General features: G+C 42.9%; 1 protein-coding gene across 2 annotated transcripts; it reads left to right on the top strand.

Moving 5' to 3' along the window:
* Window positions 1–13576: 13576 nt before the first annotated feature.
* Window positions 13577–23175, top strand: LOC112245090 (WSC domain-containing protein 1-like). Of its 2 annotated transcripts, none has more exons than XM_024413035.2 (9): window positions 13577–14084; window positions 15612–16305; window positions 16592–16706; window positions 17726–17919; window positions 18279–18400; window positions 19255–19441; window positions 19649–19813; window positions 20093–20293; window positions 20558–23175. In XM_024413035.2, exons 2-9 carry the CDS (start codon window positions 15927–15929, stop codon window positions 20911–20913), a joined length of 1719 nt encoding a protein of 572 aa, XP_024268803.1. In that variant the 5' UTR covers window positions 13577–14084; window positions 15612–15926; the 3' UTR covers window positions 20914–23175. The 2 variants fall into 2 exon arrangements, with proteins under 2 accessions (XP_024268803.1, XP_024268802.1); XM_024413034.2 differs by having other exon boundaries at window positions 13578–14084; window positions 15612–16335.
* The last annotated feature ends 1058 nt before the right edge of the window (window positions 23176–24233 follow it).

Genomic DNA, 24233 nt, shown 5'->3' with positions numbered 1-24233 from the left:
GAAAGTTGCCTTGCATCTCCGTAGCCTATCACCACACACTGATTTAAAGACGGCTATAAAACCGGCTATAAAAACAGACCTTTTCAGTGCTCAATGATTCTATTGGCTGGTATCTCCTCCCATAGCAGTTATTTTCTATCTACACCCTCTGTTCTCTTCTTCCTCCCTTAATTTACCGGACTCTCCTAACAACACTAACATCAACACTACTTCTCTCTCTCATCCTGGCTGCATTTCCGCAGAGACAAGAGCAAGGCACTATACTGGTGACAGCAATGTCCGATTGGGCGACCACACCAAACATTTAAAAAATAATAATAAAAATACACACATACCAAAATATTGAGAATTGTGTATTTCTGTTAACTGGATGATAAATTGTTCCATAGCTGGCCAAGGTAAAAAATCTCAACCCTGGCCTTTTCCAAGACAATAGTTCAAGATACGACAGGGGAATCTAATCAAATCTAATCTCTTGATTGCAAACAGCAGATGAGAAATAAATCACTTAACCTACTGTAGCATCGCCAAACCTGTGCTCAGTCTCAGAGGGAGGTGTTTTGGGTGCTGGGACGTGTTAGCTTGCGTGTTCCTGCATGTCAATGGCTCATCTCATCGGCTGTAGATCATTTCTATTGCTCTGAGGCGGCCCTGCGTCGTAAATCAGAGAGGTGAGACGTGAGACAGAGACATGCAGGCGAACCCAGAGAGATGGCTTTAATGCATCATGTACACAAGTCATGCACACAGACTACATGAGAACGCATCAAATAACATGTCCTCCAAAACATGTCATTTGTTATTCAATCAGCCATTTGCTATTCAAGAACGATGTTTATGAAAAATAACACAGAATCCATGAACACTAACCATAGGGATAAACTAGAATGCAGTGTATGTGAACAATGATAAGAAAGGTGTAACAGTTATGTTGATTGTATCCTTCCATGTTTAGGAATATATATGACCATAAGAACTATCACTGTTTGATTTGGTCACAGTTTGACATGCTGGGACATTTTCCTGAATAAAAAGCATGACAGTTTAAGCGTGAGATTAAAACTGAGAGAGAGTTAATGTACAAATGCAGTGTTATAGGACCAAACCCAAGCTGAGAATTGGATCATGACCATTATATAATAATAATAATAATAATTCATATAATAATGTTTACATACTGTTTTACCCACTTTCTATGTATTCTAGTCATGCCTCATGCTATATAACTACTGCTGTACACACATTTTCTATTCACATACTGTCTATACACACACCATTCATACATATATATTTATATTCTGGACTCTGTTCCGGGAATCTAAATTCCTGCAATTCTATCCATTTTTCCATCAGGTTTTGTACTGTGTATTAAATAGTGCACTCTTGGCATAGCTCACTCTATTATGTCTACTACTGTACATATCATTCTTAGTATATCTTGTGTAAATTCATCGAATTGCATTTGGAATACTGTTATAGTGCTATTTGGGTTAATCGGATTCATTCCGGCATTTCAAGATGATATACAGTTGAAGTCAGAAGTTTACATACACCTTAGCGAAATACATTTAAACTCAGTATTTCACAATTCCTGACATTTCATCCTAGTAAAAATGCCCTGTCTTAGGCCAGTTAGGATCACCACTTTATTTTAATAAAGCCCTTCTTACATCAGCTGATGTCACAAAGTGCTGTACAGAAACCCCGCCTAAAACCCCAAACAGCAAGCAACGCAGGTGTAGAAGCACGGTGGCCAGGAAAAACTCCCTAGAAAGGCCAGAACCTAGGAAGAAACCTAGAGAGGAACCAGGGTATGAGGGGTGGCGAGTCCTCTTCTGGCCGTGCCAGGTGGAGATTATAACAGAACATGGCCAAGATGTTCATAGATGACCAGCAGGGTCAAATAATAATAATCACAGTGGTTGTAGAGGGTGCAACAGGTCAGTGTTGCATAGCCTCAGGCAGAACAGTTGAAACTGGAGCAGCAGCACGACCAGGTGGACTGGCGACAGCAAGGGGACAGCAAGGGGACAGCAAGGAGCCATCAGGCCAGGCTACTGCACTGCTGTCCTGTCCCTCTCTACCAGCTGTCCAGTGAAGAAAGGATCAACTCAGTAAGAACTGGGATAGAAAACAGCAGAGAGAGAGAGAGAGAGCGAGAGAATTCTTACATTTACACAGGACACCGGATAAGACAGGAGAAATACTCCAGATATAACAGACTGACCCTAGCCCCCCGACACAAAAACTATTGCAGCATAAATACTGGAGGCTGAGAAAGGAGGGGTGGGAGACACTGTGGCCCCGTCCGATGATACCCCCGGACAGGGCCAAACAGGAAGGATATAACCCCACCCACTAGAGGGATATCTCCAACCACCAACTTACCATCCAGAGACAAGGCCGAGTATAGCCCACAAAGATCTAACCCACGGCACAACCCAAGGGGGGCCCCCAACCTGGACAGGAAGATCACATCAGTGACTCAACCCTCTCAAATGATGCACCCCTCCTAGGGATGGCATAAAAGAGCACCAGTAACCCAGTGACTCAGCCCCTGTAATAGGGTTTGAAGCAGAGAATAACAGTGGAGAGAGGGGAACCGGCCAAGCAGAGACAGCAAGGGCGGTTCAGTGCCTTTCCATTCACCTTCATACTCCTGGGCCAGACTACACTCAATCATAGGACCTACTGAAGAGATGAGTCTTCAATAAAGACTTAAAGGTTGAGACCGAGTCTGTGTCTCCCACATGGATAGGCAGATCCTTCCATAAAAATGCAGCACTATAGGAGAAAGCCCTGCCTCCAGGTGTTTGCTTAGAAATTCTAGGGACAATAAGGAGGCCTGCGTCTTGTGACCATAACGTACGTGTAGGTATGTACGGCAGGACCAAATCAGAGAGATAGGTAGGAGCAAGCCCATGTAATGCTTTGTAGGTTAGCAGTAAAATCTTGAAATCAGCCCTTGCCTTAACAGGAATCCAGTGTAGAGAGGCTAGCACTGGAGTAATATGATCAAATTGTTTGGTTCTATTCAAGATTCTAGCAGCCGTGTTTAGCAAAGTTTATTGAAGTGCAGTTTATTGCTTTTTCTGGGTAGCCGGAAAGTAGAGCATTGCAGTAGTCTAACCTAGAAGGGACAAAAGCATGGATTCATTTTTCTGCATCATTTTTGGACAGAAAGTTTCAGATTTTTGCAATGTTACGTAGATTTAAAAAAAGCTGTCCTTGAAACAGTCTTGATATGTTCGTCAAAAGAGAGATCAGGGTCCAGAGTAAAGCCAAGGTCCTTCACAGCTGAGTCGACTGTACAACCATCAAGATTAATTGTCAGATTCAACAGAAGATCTCTTTGTTTCTTGGGACCTAGAACAAGCATCTCTGTTTTGTTTAAAAACTGTTTAAAAGTAGAAAACTTGCTGCCATCCACTTCCTTATGTCTGAAACACAGGCTTCCAGGTAGGGCAATTTTGGGGCTTCACCATGTTTCATCGAAATGTACAACTGTGTGTCGTCCGCATAGCAGTGAAAGTTAACATTATGTTTCCGAATGACATCACCAAGAGGTAAAATATATAGTGAAAACAATAGTGGTCCTAAAACGGAACATTGAGGAACACCGAAATTTACAGTTGATTTGTCAGAGGACAAACCATCCACAGAGACAAACTGATATCTTTCCGACAGATAAGATCTAAATCAGGCCAGAACTTGTCCGTGTAGACCAATTTGGGTTTCCAAACTCTCCAAAAGAATGTGGTGATCGATGGTATCAAAAGCAGCACTAAGGTCTAGGAGCACGAGGACAGATGCAGAGCCTCGGTTTGATGCCATTAAAAGGTCATTTACCACCTTCACAAGTGCAGTCTCAGTGCTATGATGGGGTCTAAAACCAGACGGAAGCGTTTCGTATACATTGTTTGTCTTCAGGAAGGAAGTGAGTTGCTGCGCAACAGCTTTTACATAAACATTTGAAAGGAATGGGAGATTCGATATAGGCCAATATTTTGTTATATTTTCTGGGTCAAGGTTTGGCCTTTTCAAGAGAGGCTTTATTACTGCCACCTTTAGTGAGTCTGGTACACATCCGGTGGATAGAGAGCCGTTTATTACGTTCAACATAGGAGGGCCAAGCACATGAAGCAGCTCTTTCAGTAGTTTAGTTGGAATAGGGTCCAGTATGCAGCTTGAAGTTTTAGAGGCCATGATTATTTTCATCAATGTGTCAAGAGATATAGTATTAAAAAACTTGAGTGTCTCCCTTGATCCTAGGTCCTGGCAGAGTTGTGCAGACTCAGGACAACTGAGCTTTGGAGGAATACGCGGATTTAAAGAGGAGTCCGTAATTTGTTTTCTAATGCTCATGATCTTTTCCTCCTAGAAGTTCATGAATTTATCACTGCTGAAGTGAAAGCCATCCTCTCTAGGGGAATGCTGCTTTTTAGTTAGCTTTGTGACAGTATTAAAAATACATTTGGGATTGTTCTTATTTTCCTCAATTAAGTTGGAAAAATAGGATGATTGAGCAGCAGTGAGGGCTCTTCGATACTGCACTGTATTGCCTTTCCAAGCTAGTCGGAAGACTTCCACTTTGGTGTAGTGACATTTCCGTTTCAATTTTCTGGAAGCTTGCTTCAGAGCTCGGGTATTTTCTGTATACCAGGGAGGTAGTTTCTTATGACAAATGCTTTTTGTTTTTAGGGGTGCGACTGCATCTAGGGTATTGCGCAAGGTTAAATTGAGTTCCTCAGTTAGGTGGTTAACTGATTTTTGTACTCTGACGTCCTTGGATAGGTGGAGGAAGTCTGGAAGTGCAGCTAGCAATCTTTAGGCTGTCCGAGAATTTATAGCACAACTTTTGATGATCCTTGGTTGGGGTCTGAGCAGATTATTTGTTATGATTGCACACGTAATAATGTGGTGGTCTGATAGTCCAGGATTATGAGGAAAAGCATTAAGAGCCACAACATTTATTCCATGGGACAAAACTAGGTCCAGAGTATGACTGTGGCAGTGAGTAGGTCCAGAGACATGTTGAACAAAACCCACTGAGTCGATGATGGCTCCGAAAGCCTTTTGGAGTGGGTCTGTGGACTGTTCCATGTGAATATTAAAGTCACCAAAAATTAGAATATTATCTGCCATGACTACAAGGCCCGATAGGAATTCAAGGTAACTTAGTGAGGAACGCTGTATATGGCCCAGGAGGCCTGTAAACAGTAGCTATAAAAAGTGATTGAGTAAGCTGCATAGTAGACATAGATTTCATGACTAGCTCAAAAGACGAAAATGTAATTTTTCTTTGTAATTGAAATTTGCTATCGTAAATGTTAGCAACACCCCCGCCTTTTGCAGGATGTGCAGGTAAGGCCTCATTTAACACAGTAAATTCATCAGGCTTAGCCATGTTTCAGTCAGGCCAATTAAATTTCAATTATGATCAGTGATTAGTTCATTGACTGTAACTGCCTTGGAAATGAGGGATCTAGCATTAAGTAGCCCTATATTGAGATGTAAGATATCACAATCTCTTTCAATAATGGCAGGAATGGAGGTCTTTATTCCAGTGAGATTGCTAAGGCGAACACCAAAATGTTTAGTTTTGCCCAACCTAGATCGAGGCACAGACACGGTCTCAATGGGGATAGCTGAGCTGACTACACTGACTGTGCTAATGGCAGGCTCCGCTAAACTGGCAGGCTGGCTAACAGCCTGCTGCCTGGCCTGCACCCTATCTCATTGTGGAGCTAGAGGAGTTAGAGCCCTGTCTATGTTCGTAGATAAGATGAGCACCCCTCCAGCTAGAACGGAGTCCGTCACTCCTCAACAGGCCAGGCTTGGTCCTGTTTGTGGGTGAGTCCCAGAAAGAGGGCCAATTATCTACAAATTCTATCTTTTGGGAGAGGCAGAAAACAGCTTTCAACAAGCGATTGAGTTGTGAGACTCTGCTGTAGAGCTCATCACTCTCCCTAACTGGGAGGGGGCCAGAGACAATTACTCGATGCCGACACATCTTTCTAGCTGATTTACACGCTGAAGCCATGTTGCGCTTGGTGATCTGACTGTTTCATCCTAACATCGTTGTTTCTGACGTGGATAACAATATCCCTATACTCGCCAGTTTTAGCTTTAGCCAGCTCCATCTTAAGATTAGTCTTAACGTCGGTAGCCCTGACCCCTGGTAAACAGTGTATGGTCGCTGGATGATTCGTTTTAAGTCTAATACTGTGGGTCATGGAGTCGCCAATGACTAGGGTTTTCAATTTGTCAGAGCTGATGGTGGGAGGCTTCGGCGTCTCACAACCCGGAACGAGAGAAGTAGAGCCCAGAGAAGGCTCGGCCTCTGACTCCAACCCGTTGCTTAATGGGGAGAACCGGTTGAAAGTTTGTCGGCTGAATGAGCAACACCGGTTCAGCATTCCTACAGCATTTCCTTCCAAAAGCCATGAGAAAATTGTCCAGCTGTGGGGACTGGGCGAGGGGATTTATACTACCATCTGTACTTACTGGTGGCACAGACGCTGTTTCATCCTGTCCTACACTTAAATTACCCTTGCCTAACGATTGCGTCTGAAGCTGGGCTTGCAGCACAGCTATCCTCGCCATAAGGTGGTCGTTCTCCTGTATATTATGAGTACAGCGACTGCAATTAGAAGACATCGTGTTAATGTTACTACTTAGCTTTGACTGGTGGAGGTCCTGACGAACCATGTCCAGATAAAGCGTCTGGGGTGAAAAAGTTGAATTAAAAAAGTAGAGCGAGGGAAAAACTAAAAATATAAATGGTAATTAAAAAGTAAAAATGTCAAATTGTTAGGTTGCAAAGTAATTGTCCATTTGGATGACCCATTTGCAACCAAGCTTTAACTTTCTGACTGATGTCTTGACATGTTGCTTCAATATAGCCACACATTTTTCCTCCTCATGATGCCATCTATTTTGTGAAGTGCACCAGTCCCTCCTGCAGCGAAGCACCCCCACAACATGATGCTGCCACCCCTGTGCTTCACTGTTGGGACAGTGTTCTTCGGCTTGCAAGCCTCCCCCTTTTCCCTCTAAACATAACGATGGTCATTAAGGCCAAACCGTTCTATTTTTGTTTCATCAGACCATAGGACATTTCTCCAAAAAGTACGATCTTTGTCCCCATGTGCAGTTGCAAACCGTAGTCTGGCTTTTTTTATGGTGGTTTGGAGCAGTGGCTTCTTCCTTGCGGAGTGGCCTTTCAGGTTATGTCGATATAGGACTTGTTTTTACTGTGGATATAGATACTTTTGTACATGTTTCCTCCAGCATCTTCACAAAGTCCTTTGCTGTTGTTCTAGGATTGATTTGCACTTTTCGCACCAAAGTACATTAGTCTCTAGGAGACAGAACGCTTCTCCTTCCTGAGTGGTATGATGGCTACGTGGTCCCATGGTGTTTATACTTGCATACTATTGTTCGTACAGATGAACGTGGTACCTTCAGGCATTTGGAAATTGCTCCCAAGGATGAACCAGACTTGTGGAGGTCTACAATTTTTTTCTGAGGTCTTGGCTGATTTCTTTGGATTTTTTCATGATGTCAAGCAAAGAGGCACTGAGTTTAAAGGTAGGCCTTGAAATACATGCACAGGTACACCTCCAATTGACTCAAATGATGTCAATTAGCCTATCAGAAGCTTCTAAAACCATGACATAATTTTCTGGAATTTTCCAAGCTGTTTCCAAGCTGACTGGAATTGTGATACAGTGAATTATAAGTGAAATAATCTGTCTGTAAACAATTGTTGGAAAAATTACTTGTGTCATGCACAAAGTAGATGTCCTACATCGACTTGCCAAAACTATAGTTTGTTAACAAGAAATTTGTGGAGGGGTTCAAAAACAAGTTAATGACTCCAACCTAAGTGTATGTAAACTTCCGACTTCAACTGTATACTCTATTTTTTATTTTTGATGTACTTGTTTGAGATTTTACTGCATTGTTAGGGGCTAGTGACATGAGCATTTTGCTGCACCTGCAATAACATCTGCTAAACTGTGTAAGCGACCAATACACTTTGATTTAATTGAATATAGTGGGGTAGCAACAAACGTTAGGAAAGGAATATAAAAGAGGCTCATACATGTTCAATTTCCCAGCAATAACCTTGGTTTAATAACAGGAAATGAAAAACTGATATAAAAGGATCAAATATTCTCCTGAACAACAGCCAGGTTCAGATGGGCTGTTACAGTGCAGACTATGTACATTATCCCATCTGTGCCTAAAACATTAAGGATGAACTACAATGAACTTCAATTAAATGTACATAGCTAGCCTCATACAGTATGTACTGGCCTTCATTGTCACGTCCTGACCTTAGTTCCTTTCTAATGTCTCTGTTTTAGTTTGGTCAGGGCGTGAGTTGGGGTGGGCATTCTATGTTTTTGTTCTAGGTTTTGTATTTCTGTGTTTGGCCTGGTATGGTTCCCAATCAGAGGCAGCTGTCGAGAGTTGTCTCTGATTGAGAACCATACTTAGGTAGCCTGTTTTTCCACTATGCTTTGTGGGTAGTTATTTTCTGGTTAGTGTGTTGTTTCACCAGACAGGACTGTTTCATTTCTTTCATTCACTTTGTTATTTTGTTCTGTGTGTTCAGTTCTAATAAATTAACATGGACACTTACCACGCTGCATATTGGTCCGATCCTTCCTACTCCTCCTCAGATGAAGAGGAGAAACGTTACATTCATGAAGTGCAACCAAAGTTACCTTTTACCCCTAATTCTAATCAAATATATTTTCAAGCCAGGGATTCAGATAGAGCTCAATGTGATCTAATCCTTCCCATTGACTGTAATTGGCATACCGTCCCTCATGGTTTAGCCTCTCTGCCATCTGATTTGGCTAATGTTCGCAAAGTGTTTCCTCCCCATGTATGCAGACAGCTACTCTCTCCCTGTTGATAAAAACATTTTAATTAGAATATGAAACACATTCAACCCTTGAGTACCTTACATGCCCATTCATTATTGAACTAAGCCTATTACAGCTGTGAAAATGGTGTGTGTGTGTGTGTATGTGCACGTGTGTGGCCGGGGGAGTTACAGTTTACCCTCTGCTCTGTGATCATAAACCAGCCAAGATCTCTAATTAGCCACCATGGACATTATGGGATGCCAGATTTTACATTCTTCTACCTCATTAGCTCAGCAAGGAAAATGTTAAGATGTCCTCACCTCACCTTACAAATGTCTCTCATTGACAGTTTTTTTTAAAGGAAATGCCATGAAAATATATATAGTTTATAAACACACTAAATTAATCTACTGTTTAAGAAGAATGGAACTCAAATACTAGTTTCTGCCGCTCAAATGAATAAAATCTACAATAATCTACAAAGGTCTTTCAGGACACACCATCAACATCCCACTGGGCACAGATGTCAATTCAACGTCTATTCCACGTTGGTTCAACGTAATACCATTGAAATTACATGTAAACACTGTTGATTCAACCAGTTTGTGCCCAGTGGGATACCAATTAGATAAACAACTGAAAGCACAGGGTATAATGAGACAAACCTGTTTCAATGGGCATGTTAAGGCTCAGATGGACAGAAAATCTAATGGGCTGCTTGAAAGATCTTCCACGCACACACCAGGAAATAATAAAGTGGCCAAATATGAGGGCCAGGTCTATCATCTGTCTATTTCAATTCCACTCAGCCCTGGCTATTTTCCCAGCGGCTCTTGGACTCAGCCCTGAGTAAAAGCCAGGCATCGTCTCTGACTCAGTCCATGAAGAGAAGATGAAAAGTGAAGAGAGAAGACATAGAATGAGAGTGATACAGACAACTGAGAGTGCCACGCGCTGCGGGAGTCCCAAAGACGAATGAAGAGGATCTTCTTCATGTATAAGTAATGCAGTGTGAAGCGTAAACACTCGGGGCTATTGTTCCTGCTCTGAAGAGCTGAAAGAGGGAGAGAGAAGGATGGATGGAAAATAGAGGGAGAGAGGGATAGGAGGGAGGGCGATAGAGAGAGAGAGAGAGAGAGAGAGAGAGAGAGAGAGAAAGAAATGCTCAAATATGGACTGAATAGTCATCCATTATAAACACCAATAGTGACACGCAATAGAAACATGAAGGTGAAGGAACATGTGAGTAGGCCTATGCAGCAACTTTTTGTCACACAGAATATGAGGATTGCATCTCTCGCTAGCTGTTTTCTATCAGCTTTGGAATGCAGGGGAGTTCCATTTCTTCCAGTGATTACTTGTGGATGATTGAAGCAGAAAAGGCATGTAGAGACATACTGATTGTGTTCGCTGCTATCCCTAAAGCCTTAACTCCACAGTCATCTGCGTGCTTTAATCCAGTTTATCCCCCAAAGGCAGAGATGGAGAGATGGAGGATTGCTCATAATCAATCTCTTGATTGTTCTGTGACCTTGGGCAAACCAATAGGATTACTCAGAACGACGAGCTCCGAGATCCTGCAGGTTGGGAATTGGCACTACCACTGTCTACCCATGAGATCCACACGAGACAACAATGCCCCCTGTGCTGATCGATCCTCAAAGAGAATTAAAGTAAACTCATCTCGTTTAACTGATCAGGGTTTTGATTCCAGGCCAGTTTAGTTGGAGACTTCAGATCAGGGTTAGAGATGGATCTGTAGAGGGAAATAGCCTACAGACACTGTGACACCCACTGCTGGCTTTCATGTGGCCAACCTGTGGCTTTCATTTGAGCCGTAAAGCAAAATCTTGAATGGTTTTCTACTGTTTACAGTTGATCATGTCTCATTGCAAACACTTGTGGCAATGTGACAAATTCAGTGATCAACTACTGATAAACACAACAGTCCAGTCTAAGCCAGCAGCATCATCGGGAGCTTGCAATCCATCTAAACGAAGAAGTTTCTATTGAAGCCTTAGTGAATAGCACTGCTTGATTTACAGTGTATGGGAGGCTTGGTTGATGTTCTGGACATCAGGTCAGTAAAAAGGTCCCTCATTCACTGTCTGCTTTTATTAGAATAAAATTTTACAGCCAAGGTCAACACAGAGTGTCCAACAATGGTGACTGTTGATGTGGTGTAGCCAAGATATTAAATGGACAGGGCACCATGTACTGAATTGTGGACATTTGGCTGTGAGCATACAAAGCTATATAATATTGCCTGTATCCGGCTATGAACCAGTGGATCCAAAGTGGTGTAGAGAGACACTATTAGAATCCCATTCCCTTGTGCGTGGACAAGCTGCTTGTTCCCTGTGTAGTTGGACAGATCCCAGTTTAATAGGGTAGAAAAACTTGGCAGGATTAGTGGTAAAACAGAGAAATGAGGCGGATGTCTCCACAGAGATTTGTAAGACGAATAAAAAATAGAGCCATTTTCATTCCAAGGGTAGGTCATAGAACACAGCACACAGAGGTGATAACGAATCTTTAGTCCCAGATGTTTCTTTTAATTGTCAGAGCCCAATTAACCACCCACCGAGAAGAAGAAAAACAGAGATTTGTGTACGTGTGTGTGTGTGTGTGTGTGTGTGTGTGTGTGTGTGTGTGTGTGTGTGTGTGTGTGTGTGTGTGTGTGTGTGTGTGTGTGTGTGTGTGTGTGTGTGTGTGTGTGTGTGTGTGTGTGTGTGTGTGTGTGTGTGTGTGTCTACATGCCTGCATGTATGCGTGGGCATGCTTTTAAGTTGGGGGGTCAGCACCCTTAGTCAAAGTTTTGTTTTACAATGAAATGTTGTATGTCCTAAAATGCTTTTCCTTTTCAAGGTAATTACATGCATTGTTCTGTGCTCTCATTGGAAATATAGACATTTTTTAAAACAAGTCACCTCACCTGCATGGAAACCATGCCAGAGAAACAGACCCACAGACTCAGACCTGGAAGCTAGATTCTTTCTGACTAATCATCAGTTTATTTTAATAACCTTGCAACAATTACCCCCTTTCATCTCATCTCAGGTAGTCAGGTTCACCAGGGTGCACTTCCCTACCGCAGAATGAAAGGAATAAATTGCAAGCTGGAAGAGGATTGTAAATGGGGGCTCTTTGCAAAACATATATGCAAGGGAAGGGTGGAAATAGAGATGGCAGAATCATTGAAGGGTTGTATGTTTATTACATGTAATGGGGCCTTGAATGTTGGCTCACATCCTCATAGAGAATTATGTTTGAGTCTAGACAGGCAAGGTTCACTGGCCGCTTGATTCACACAGTTCAGACATCTGCAAGGAAGAGAAGACCTTCTGCATTGCTGCCCCAGATGCATATGTAATTTCCTCATATTCCATATATTAATACCATGAATATTAGTGTAAAATTAAACATGTCTTACTGTAATAGTCTGTTGGATGTTTTAATCAGTTGAAGAAGACTTAATCAATGTGAGGCTAACTACAAAGTGTTGTGAGTTGCAGCCACCCCGCTATCCCACCACTTGATCTAACAGCTCAAATTCCTGGTCAGCAATTACACGTTGGTCATAAAAAAAAGATCAGAACAAGTCTAGTGTGTGTTACAATATATACAGTTGCCATGTGACCCTAGTAGCAGCCTAAGCACAGAGCTCCTGTAAATGTGTATATATTTAGTTATTTTTGTTGTTGTTTTTAATTGTTGATTTTTAATCAGCTCTTTTGTTTTTGATAACATGGTTTTTATTGCATATATCTGATGTTTTTGAGCCACGGATTTGCGTATACTAACTGACAGGTGAACATTTTTTGGCTTGACTTGGCTAGCTATCAGGTTGGCTGATGTTTTTGCTTGAGAAATGCATGTGGAGGACATAGTACCAGCTTTTTTGTTTCACCTGGATGCCAATTCCTGATCTACATCATTTGAAGAGTCGTCTGAAGCATGAGAGGAATGGGGGGGTGGGGGCATTCTGGCGCCCAGCAGAAGATGCATCGCGTGGGTGCTACACAGAGTGGAAGAGGATACGTCCAATGGCTCTAAGAGTCAGGCTGGTTCCCAGACATGCCCTCGACAAGATCAGCAGCAGACTCCATCACCATCATCTACCATCCTCTGACCAGCTCTTTCCACTCAAGCCATGAACGGACTCTCTCCATCTTCAGAGGATGCAGCTTGCAAGTACTTGGCCTCTATTATTGGTTGACCTGTCATGATATATTACTTTTTTGTTTTTTGCTCTTCTCTTGAACGTTTTGATTCTATGAAAAGTGCTACAGAAATGTACTTAATTATTAATTATGATGAATTAATATGAATAGGTTCATGTTAATCCTAATAGATTACAATACATCATGGACAACACAACCGCTAACTAGGCTTACTTCTAGTGTTTATTTGAATCATTCCTAACAAACACTTTTTATTATTATTAGCTATATTGTTACATTTTACCATACAATTGCTGAATAAGTATCTGGTCATTGAATGTATGTAAATAATCAAGGGCTACAATCAGTAAAATAGTTTTGGCCTGAAAGAAAGAAAATCAAACACTGGAAGTAACGGTCAGAATTGGCGCTGTCCGTGGTGCTGATATCTTGTTTAAAATCCTACAGGCTTAGACTGTCACCTCTCCTCATTTGATGCAGGCTACGTTCTCTGCACGGGTGACGGAGAGGCTTCTAATGAATGAACACAAGGGCTGAATGGACAATTGTCAATGTCAGAATGGACAGCAGGTGGGCAGCACAGTAACCCTTAAATTGTTAGAACTTCATACATGTGTTGACGCAGGCAACATGCACGCAGCTTTCTACAGTAACTGTTAGCCAAGGGATAATAGCATACCATAGTGGGTCACAGCCACTGGGGGACGCGTCTCCCATAAACAAGGACGGCGGACTCGTGACGCGTCGGGGATCGCCAATGCAAATGTGTATGCTCCCTCACTGCCATCTAGTTTTGTAACGATCTGCTCTTCCATATAGAGGGAAAGAGAGTGGAGAAAGACGAAGAGCGGGGAGACGATTCTTAAACGTAACAATACAAACGTGGCTTCACTGGTTTTGGAAATAAAATAGGAGCGAATATTTTAGATTTCAGAATACGTGGGAGAGAGATTCGACCCTGAATCTGATAGCGTTCTGTATGAAAACACGCAGTCTCGAACCGTCGACATCCAAGGTAGGCTAAACGGTATTCAGATTTGTATTTTATAACACTGATTATGCATTATTGAGTACATGTGTGCTTTGCAACTTGTTTTGATCCTCCATTGGGTGATGTGTTATTATGCCTTATACATTACACAGTTAGATTAACGCTGACAAAAATCATAGTTTATTATTTGACAGCGGGCATTATTTTCGAAAATGTTGCTAATCTATAGACTACTTCTAGAAATCATTAGAAATGTTGATCAGTTAGAGAAGTTGGCGGTTCATGAAACACTAGAAACAAATGATGTGCTATGTGGTGGGAGCATAGTGTATGTGCAAACTGTTGCTTCTCTTGGTTGGCAGCCTAATATTATGAACAAGATCCCCAAGAAGAGGTAGCCTGATAAGGTCGAAACAGTAGAAAAGTTATACTATTGGAATTAGTGGCAAAAACAGTCCTAAAAGGAAGTGTCATGGCCATAATTCTGTAATATTACATTATGGTCTGGCTGCTGTCTTTGTGCAGACGGTTTAGTGATGATTGCATCCCACTGGGCAAAACTGGTTGAATCCACATTGTTTCCACGTTGTTAAAGTTTAAAAAAAGCATGTGACTCTTTGAATCAACGTGGAAAACTGATTAGATTGTTTCATCCAACTTAAATCCAATTACATGATTAACTTTTTTGTTGATTTCACATTGAATTCACGTTAGTGAATACAGCCTAATGTAAATCAAAACTAGACTTTAAACTGATATCTGTGCCCAGTGGGACTGTTAGTGGCTTTCATCTCTTGCCTGTCATGCACTACCTGGCATTTCTCCACTACCCTACTACTCCAGAATTAGAGAGAGAACTTGTCCAATTGAAGAGCACTAATTTCCATGTCTGGATCTGAGTTGCCGCTTGAACGTAATTGGTTTGTTATGGTACAGATCATCAAAAGATGGTTCACAAAGCCCAATCACAAACACAAGTCAGTGTGGAGCTTTACAAACATACCAACACACTGATTAAAGTCAGGGAAACAACAACATAATACAGATGGTGCTGTGATGCTGTCATGCTGCCAGTGTAATTGAGGCAGAATGGTGGAGATTTCCAAAGCAAAGACAAGCGAAACAGAGAAACTAAGGATGTGCTGTAGCTAACTGGAAGATAGCCTCTTCCCACACACCCATTAACACCAGATATAGTATCACACCAGGTTCAGAGGAAAGACAAACAATGAAGAAACAACGAAGGGAAATGACTTAATGCTCATTGCTCTAGAACATAAACACAATCCTATATGTCAACATGAGCTGAAATAACTTAATGCTCAGTGCTCTAGAACAGAAACACAATCCTACAGTGTATGTCAACATCAACTGAAATGACTTTATGCTCAGTGCTCTAGAACAGAAACAAAAATATGTCAACATGAACTATGGATCTAATCCCCCGATATATATACGTTTCCCTCCTATATTCTACAGAGGTCATATACACAGAGAAATATGTTCTGCCAATTTACATCTGACTTGCTTGCTTCTATTTTGTTGCCCTAGGTTTTTCCAAGAAACTACTTGCTTCCAGGGCTTGCTAGCTGTTCTGTTCCCTTGGAGATTACTGTAAAGTCTGGCGCTGCTGTGACACATCTGAGGGATCTGATTACACAGTGGTTCTTTTGGTTACCAGTCCAAAGGCATAGCTGTGAACCACAAAGAGTCATTAACCATCTAAGGCTGCAGCCAGGTAGCCTACCTACTGTGTGACTGGACTGATGGGGCCTTGGGAAGGTTATAATGAGGTTTTAACCCTCACCCTTCTCTCTGGAATGGTGGCTCACTAAGGGTCAAAGAGCCACCAGCTGAGCAGTGGGGATGGCCACGGCCCTCTACAGGCTGCGTTGCTTCCTGCGGCGAGCTCAGATGCTCCTCCTCTTCCTGGGGATCGCCTACCTGATGGCGGGGAGCATCCTGCTGCTGCAGCGCTCCAGCCTGACCCTAAAGACCGCTCAGCCACCAGGCGACGCCAGTCTCCCTTCTCTCATGGCACTGCCAGCACCTCCCACAGCCGTGAGGGCCTCCCCCGGCCTGGGCCTGAGGGCGCGCTCCAGATGGGCAGCCACCCAAGGTGTGTTGGGTGGTGGAGGGGGCATCAAGACGGGGAGACACTGGCCCACGTCCCGACACCTGGGGGTCCAACACCTGCACCACCGCTGGTTCCACGGTCTCATGCCAGACACGCAGGAGCAGAGAGGTCCTCTACAACGCAATAAAAGGCACAAAGGTGCCACCTACCTAATGCAACATAATTTACTTTGAATGCCAACATGTCTGTCGTTTAACTGCTGACTACATACCAGATCTGGGTTGAAATTGTATTTGTTCCAGGCTTAATGACAGGGCTGACAGGCTCAAATCTGCTGAAAATCTGTTACCTCTGCTCAATAGTGTGTTGCACTAAACAATTCATATTGTATATTGTTGTACGAATGGATTTGTAATATGGCTTTTCATTTACTGTTTTATTTTTACATGGCAAGGGACCTACATGGGCTGCTTCATGCATGATGCCAATGAACGAGCCCTGGGGGGAACCATGCTGTATGATCTGCGCAAAATGACCAGCTCTTTGTGTCAAGACACCTGCTCAGAAAGGTAATGAGTCTAGAGGAACCATGGTGAGCTGCTGCTATTTGGTTAATTATTCTGCCTCAGTCACTGGGATGAATAGGTCCTGTGTTTCAATGGGAGCCAGGTGGCAGGATGGTGGTGGTGTGTAGTGGAGGGCCAGATCTGTGTTAGAGATGCAGAATGAGATATAGTGGGTATTAGGGGGTGTTAGTAATCATTCAAATTCATTACAAAACTGAATAAATCAATTTATGACAAAACATTTAACAGGGCCTTATTTCACAGGAAGTCTAGAAGCAGGAAATGATTGCCACGAAAACAAATATCCAATGCAAATATAATCAGACCATGTGGACTGCTGGGAAGATATTCAGCCAGAATCATAAGCCTGTTTATGGTGGGGCTCAAAGCAAATGCTAAAAGGTCATTTTGGATATCTCCTCTCTTTCCAAAGAGAGAGGATAAAGAGACTTAAAGTAGGATGACTCATATAGCCTTTGGGATAAAGGACCCCCATCATCCACCCAGAACTATTACTGTGATCTTGTCAACAGTGAAAACTGTTACCAGCCAGCACCACAGAGAAATTAACGCTGGGCTTCACTGCTGCCTGCCCTGATTGATTCAATTAAAATGTCTAGTATTTATTGACACGCTGGCCTGGGGTTATGCAATCTGATGTCCTATGGAACAAGGTATCCCAAGGCTAATGATAGCCTGTGATTAAAGATAGCCTTGTTCTAATGATAGCATGTGATTAAAGATAGCCCTGGGCTACTGATAGCCTGTGATTAAAGATAGCCCTGGGCTACTGATAGCCTGTGATTAAAGATAGCCCTGGGCTAATGATAGCCCTGGGAAAATGATAGCCTGTGATTAAAGATAGCCTTGTTCTAAGGATAGCATGGGATTAAAGATAGCCCTGTTCTAATGACAGCCTGTGACTAAAGATAGCCCTGGGCTAATGATAGCCTGTGATTAAAGATAGCCCTGGGCTAAGGCACTGAGGTGAGCCAGTGGTTTATGTCTCCCTCTCTCTGCAGTGGTTACCGGTTCGCAGGTCTGGAGTACGGAGCAGAGTGTCACTGTGGTAACCGCATCAGCAGCCCGCAGGCCCAGGAGGAGGACTGTAGCCTGGGCTGCAGAGGGGAGAGGGGGGAGAGGGGAGCACCCTGTGGGGGCGTGGGGCGCCTCTCCATCTACAAGGTGGAGGAACAGCTCCCAGGACAGAGGAAATGTGAGTACACGGAACCTGGTATAGAGCACTGGCTGACTGAGCGGCTGTAATGTGCTTGACTAATCTCTGAACCCAGAAGCACTTCACATGTGTCCTGGCCAAAAGTGTCACGAGAGACCAGTGCTATACTAATGCATACACTATATGAGCCATAGCCACTATGCAGTTTAGTCATTTCCCATCAAGGGTAAGTAGATAATAGGTCGATTTCTATGGGCAACATTTGATTTAAGCTTGGCAGTGTAAGACTAATATGTTTGCATTAATCAACATTGCAGCTCACAAAGAGAAAATACATGGAATATATTTAGTTATGTTTATACGCTGTGGCCTGATGTCTACATACCTCTGTTCTACAGTCAGAAACGTCCGCTACAGTGGCTGCTTCAAGTTGCCCAAAAACATCACCATCGTCTTCCCTGTCTACTCCCTCCAGTCAAACTCCACGTCACAGTCCTGCATCGAGACCTGCACAGATAAGGTTTGATTCTGTTCCCAGCAAGAAACCCTGAAAACCACTGAAGCATTTATTTAATCTTCACCACCAGCCCAGACCAAAGTCTTCCTCACACAGACCCAGGGGTGAGGTATCATGGATCATGCGCTCTCTCTGCTCTCCTCAGATGGTAGATTAGAATGGCATGGCTCTGTGTGATGAAGCTACTGGAACACCATTTGACTGTTTAAGGTTAAATGTCCCTCTAATGAGAAATAGATGGGCGCTGTAATCAGGCCTTCACACAGTCTGGGTGCATCAGTAGGGTACTCTGATCTACTTTACTCTGCTCTGCTCTACACACAATTGGCTGGGAGATAATATTGAATTTGATTTAGCCTATTCACTGTGTGTGTGTGTGTGTGTGTGTGTGTGTGTGTGTGTGTGTGTGTGTGTGTGTGTGTGTGTGTGTGTGTGTGTGTGTGTGTGTGTGTGTGTGTGTGTGTGTGTGTGTGTGTGTGTACACTTTTGTGCTTTGTGTGTTTTCACATTTGTGTAACTCCCAGTGTCAATAAACAAAGAGCACCGTCAGAGTCAGCCTCCATAGAAATTGTAACTCCATATAGTGTGGGGTGGTGGGGGCTATACTATGTTGAATAGAAAAACTAGGACAACTTGTGCAAAAAATATCTGAACTTGGGGAAAAAAAAGGAATCAAAGGAAATAGGACAGGGGTGGTTCAGACATCTTATATAACCCACCCATCACGTTACCCAAGGGTGAAATCACATCCAATCCACCAGAGGGGGAATGAGTGCCCAGTCATATTCCTTGAACTGTAAATTACTGCTTGAAGTTATGCCTCTGATGTTTTTAATGGTCCTGGTTCGGTATTGCAGGAGCTCCCACTGGCTGTGTTGAGGAACCCACACTGTTACTGTGCCTGGGCCTCATCTCTGTTTAGACTGAACCAACGTCTGCCACCAGACCAGCCATGTCTGGAGACCAACGGCACAGCACACACCGTTGCCTCCACATCCCGGGCGGACCCATACTACTACCAGGTCTACCAGACACCTGTGCTTGGTGAGAGTCTTGAATAACCTTCAGTTTCACTTATACTACAGTCCAAGATTTAAACCATAAAAATAACATACTGCCAAATATTCAGGCTTTATACTTTACTGTAATTTAAACTCTTAGCAACAGCATGCTTCAATAGAGTAGCTCAAAGATCGATCAATGGCCTGTGTCTATGGCGATGTTCAACCCTGATGTTTCTGCCTCATTCAGACTCCAGGTGCAAAGAGAGGATGTTTCTACCTGAGAGGTCCACCTCCCTGGTGGCTCTCTCCAGCTTCCCCGGAGCTGGCAACACCTGGGTACGCCACCTGATCGAGCTCGTGACGGGCTACTACACTGGCAGCTTCTACTTTGATGGCACACTTTACAACAGAGGTGAGGCAGAATGTGAACACAGCTCAGGTTTTGTGATGGATAATAATAACATATACCAGGAATGATTGATGTTTCTCTCCTGGAATATATCATTGTATCATTTTCAAGCACACGCTACCATTTTCTAAACCATGGGCTCTCATAGAATTTCTCTAATGTATATACTTGTACAGTACTTACAAATATCTATGACAGTAACTTGATCTGGACCTTTAGTGCTTTGTGACACATGGCCTTGCGGAGGTTTGATCTTCTTCTGTATCTGGGGTTTTCTACCAGGTTTCAAAGGGGAGAAGGACTACTGGAAGAGTGGGCGTAGCATCTGTGTGAAGACCCATGAGAGTGGGCAGAGGGAGATCGAGATGTTTGACTCTGCCATATTACTGATCCGGAACCCCTACCGTTCCCTCATGGCAGAGTTCAACAGGAAGTGTGCCGGACACCTTGGCTATGCCACAGACAAACAGTGGAGGAGCAAAGGTAACACAACAATCACAGCTCAGTGGTTTGGGAAATGGACTGGGGGTTATGTGCCAACTAAGGCATGCAAAACACATAAATCAACACATAAGAGATTTTGGTCAACTATTGGTCAAAAGTCTGTTTCAAACAGATGTTCATAAATGGTGACAAATATTCAGCTGCCATATCGCTGCATAAACTGAATGGGAGATGTCAGCCATGTCTGTGCACAGCACACACTGATCAGATACCTCGGTTTCCTCTCTCCTCTGTTTACCTCAGAGTGGCCAGAGTTTGTTGACAGCTATGCCCCCTGGTGGGCGTCCCACGCTCTGAGCTGGCTACAGTTTGGCCGTCGCCTGTTGGTGGTGCACTACGAGGACCTGCAGAGGGCGCTCTTTCCCCAGCTCCGCCTCCTCACCTCCTTCCTCAACGCCACCATAACGGAGGAGAGGCTGATGTGTGCCCAGAGCAACCAGGACGGTCACTTCAAACGCTCTGGTAGGGCCCAGCGGCCCTCCTTCGACCCCTTCACAGCAGAGTTGAGGAGCACCATTGACTCCTACATCCACACAGTGGACCAGGCCCTGAGGGACAGGAACTACAGCGGCCTGCCGCACGACTACATACCCAGGTGATCCTCCTCAGCTGATCCAAACTGGAGTCCAAAAGGACACGTCAACAAATAAAGGGGAGTGGGAAGGTGTAATCTCTGCCACCACTCCAAAGGTCCAGTCTAGTCATTAGCATGGTTGGGTGAAAGGTTTTTACATGTGTTGGAGAATTCTGTCAGCTACAGAACATTTTCAGAAGAGTGACTCAGAGGGAAAGTGACTGTATGAACACACCAATGGGTAATTGTTTGACACACTTGACATGTCCAACCCACTGTGAGTGGCTGCCGAGAGTGTAGTAACATGGAGTTAAACGTCAGTGTAAACTGTCAGTGTCACTGGGATGAAAACATGGCTGAACATTACAGCTCCTGCTGAAAGGTTTCAGGGCAAGAGCCAGACTCTCTCTATTGGAAGAAAAGGGAAACATCCCCTTTTCACTGCAGGCGTTGGGAGTATGGAGCAAGTGCCTGTCTGCAAAAACCATTCAATCAAGCATTGTAGGCTCGGAGGCTTTTAGCTTTAAATGGAATCTTTAGGTTATTTCTATTTGTTTGGGATTTTTGTCATGTTTAATATCAGTTTTACTGGTAGAGGGCAGTTAAACAGAAAATGTGCCATTCAACAATGTCAATCGGATCATTGTAATGGACTTATGCCAATTAAATCTCCATATGTTTAGCTCTATTGTCAGCTTTTTCATTACTGCTGGTGTTCGGTCATATACAGGCAATTCTACAAATGTATTCCTGGTGGTTTGTATGTTTGTAAGTGCGTTCCATCTCTCTGAGAGACCTAAAGTGACATGACATTGTGAACAGGCCTTTTGCATCACGTTCTGTACCATATCTTGTTCAAATTGTGGCTGTGAATCTTGGTCAAAAAGGTTTCTGATGTTTATCAGGGAGAGTGTAGGCTACCTCGTGAGAATAGAATACTTACACTTGAATGCAGTTTCCCAAATTATCATTTTAATTGCATGCCTTATTGTTCAGTCTGTGACAGCAAACAACAAGTCAACACATTGGAAAGATAATGTCCAGATTGTCTGTTTATCTTTAAAAAATGCCTAACAAAAAATGTGTCATATTAATAAATATAAAAGCTGGATCCATGCACAGACCAACGACAGCAGTGGCATAGTGGTGGAACAAAACAAACACAGATTAATTAGAAAATAAATAAGGTGTGACTCTCTCTGGATGTCTGCCATTGAATTTCACACAAAGACAACATAACAAATAAAATCATTGGACCCTATAGTTTAAATGAGATGATTAACTATTTACATAGTGATGTGGGCCCTAAGCCACTGAGAAGAGCCACTCCCTATCAAAACCCTCAATAATACCATTAACCCATCTGTCAAAAGGCTGAGTCTGTAACTCATTGTCATTATTCATCGTATCTTACCCTAGCACAAGGGTGACGACTATAGTGTAACTAGCTCATTGAAATATAGTCAATGCATTGCTCTCAATGTTTTTTCAAATGTATTTTTCAGAGGTGTAGTTTATTTGTTTCATCCAAAAGAAATAAAAACTATTGGACTATAAAATCAAGTCAACAGTGAAGTACTGCCGACTAGAAAGTCAACGGTTTTGGATTAATGATACTCTAAAACTTTCAGAAAAGCATTTGAAGGAAAGTTGCTCAGGGTAAGTCTAATAAATGATGCATCTTTTGAAAAGAGCAAAGTATGAGAACCATTTCTCAGGGGGATGTTCATTAGAGGTGCAGAGTGAAGAACTGTAATGAATGATATCCAAACGGTCTTTTCCTGATAAAACTCTGACGGCTCTTAATTGCTGCGTCCAGAGTGACAAGTGTGAAGTCGGCCCATCATGTTGATTGCCTTAGCTACTAGAACAGGTCTGTCATCTCACTGTTCTCTCTCTCTCTCTCTCTCAATATGTTCTCTCAGCAACACTTTATAGTGTGAATACTAGGGTTCAAACGAAAGCTGAAATAGTGAAGCAGAGGAATATGGGACCCCTGTGTGGTAGCCTGCCAAATAGTTTTTTTTGTACTGACAGGGTGTCTGTGTTGAATTGACGCACCAAACAGGAGACTCCATCTGCCAAATAACATGTGACAGTAAAACCCACAGAAACAGTCAGCATGGTGACAATGCTTCCCAATCCCTTTCTCCACAGCCAGAGAGAGCATTTCCTTCTGTTTCCCACATTGAGGATAAAGAAGTTTACTTTTCATGGCAAATTGATGTTTTATTCTGCTTCCTGACCTCTCTCCACAGCTTTTCACAATACATAGTTTTCCATTAAAGTGTTCAGTCTCACTCAGTATTCATTCTGATATCTTTACTTATACAGCTAGCTAGAGTTGCCAGTGAATATGGTGTACTAGTTGTATCAGTATGCACACTTGAGCTTGGGGGAACCTAAGTGTCAGCCCACTCAGCCAACAAAAAACATTAACAGCCAGTTGGTATCAATTCTAACTCAGCCGTATGTGTTCACACACAGTAACTCAGACACGGCTGATTCTCATCATGTATTCATACAACCCTCTTTTGGCTCAACAGGCCCTTTTTCAAATCATAAACATTCTCCTGGGTGAAATGCAGAGCAGCAAAGTTACAATAGGTTGGTTACAACTGTCCTGAGGCAAATGAGACAGACTGTTGTGTTGTCTATGGATTGCCAATATTCCAGTGGAATCCCACCTTTGTCCTTTATCGTCTATCTCCTCTCCCTCTTCCCAGAAAGATAAATCAGTATGTTTGCAGCACAAAGATAACACACACATATGGACAAAATAATAAAACTGTCTAACGTGTTCTGAATCTTTGTTGCTTCAGAACACGTTAGACAGTTTTATTATTTAGTCTACATTTGTGGGTTATCTTTGTGCTGCAAACATACTGATTTATCTTTCTGGGAAGAGGGAGAGGAGATAGACGATAAAGGACACACAGACTGAGTATCACCATCCAGATACAGTAGATTGTTGATCAACTACTTTCATAACACATCTGGATGAGCAGCTTTCACTGAGAGAATACAGCACAGTGCATTCAAACAATCTTTCGCTATTCAAATGAAAACATTTGAAATTCTTACTTACTGCATAAGCAACTCATGCTGAAAGCAGGTTGGCTGTATAGGACATGTGTCATCTTTGAATGGGGTGGGGGGGCTGTCATTTTACAGTGCTTATCGAAAAGTGCAATCGTTGCTGCCATGGGGGCCCTGATGGTGACAGGCTCAACATCTATTATGACTGTCATTAGTCACTCAAAGTTTAAATCTCAGGACAAGGTGTCCAACAACGCTAATATTACCCCCCACACATGTCATAAGAGGAGAGAGGGAGGATTGATC

Source organism: Oncorhynchus tshawytscha, linkage group LG30, assembly GCF_018296145.1.
Source record: "Oncorhynchus tshawytscha isolate Ot180627B linkage group LG30, Otsh_v2.0, whole genome shotgun sequence".
Lineage (NCBI taxonomy): Eukaryota > Metazoa > Chordata > Actinopteri > Salmoniformes > Salmonidae > Oncorhynchus > Oncorhynchus tshawytscha.
The sequence above is the reverse complement of the archived record's forward strand: the minus strand, read 5'-3'. Positions and strand labels throughout refer to the sequence as shown.

What these genes read in the sequence shown, in the direction of transcription:
- LOC112245090 (XM_024413034.2), top strand. Translation starts at nt 15,927, where the DNA reads ATGGCCACGGCCCTCTACAGGCTGCGTTGCTTCCTGCGGCGAGCTCAG. An exon ending in GCTCCCAGGACAGAGGAAAT is followed by an intron (nt 17,920 to 18,278) that starts GTGAGTACACGG and finishes TCTGTTCTACAG; the next exon opens with TCAGAAACGTCCGCTACAGT. An exon ending in TCGAGACCTGCACAGATAAG is followed by an intron (nt 18,401 to 19,254) that starts GTTTGATTCTGT and finishes TCGGTATTGCAG; the next exon opens with GAGCTCCCACTGGCTGTGTT.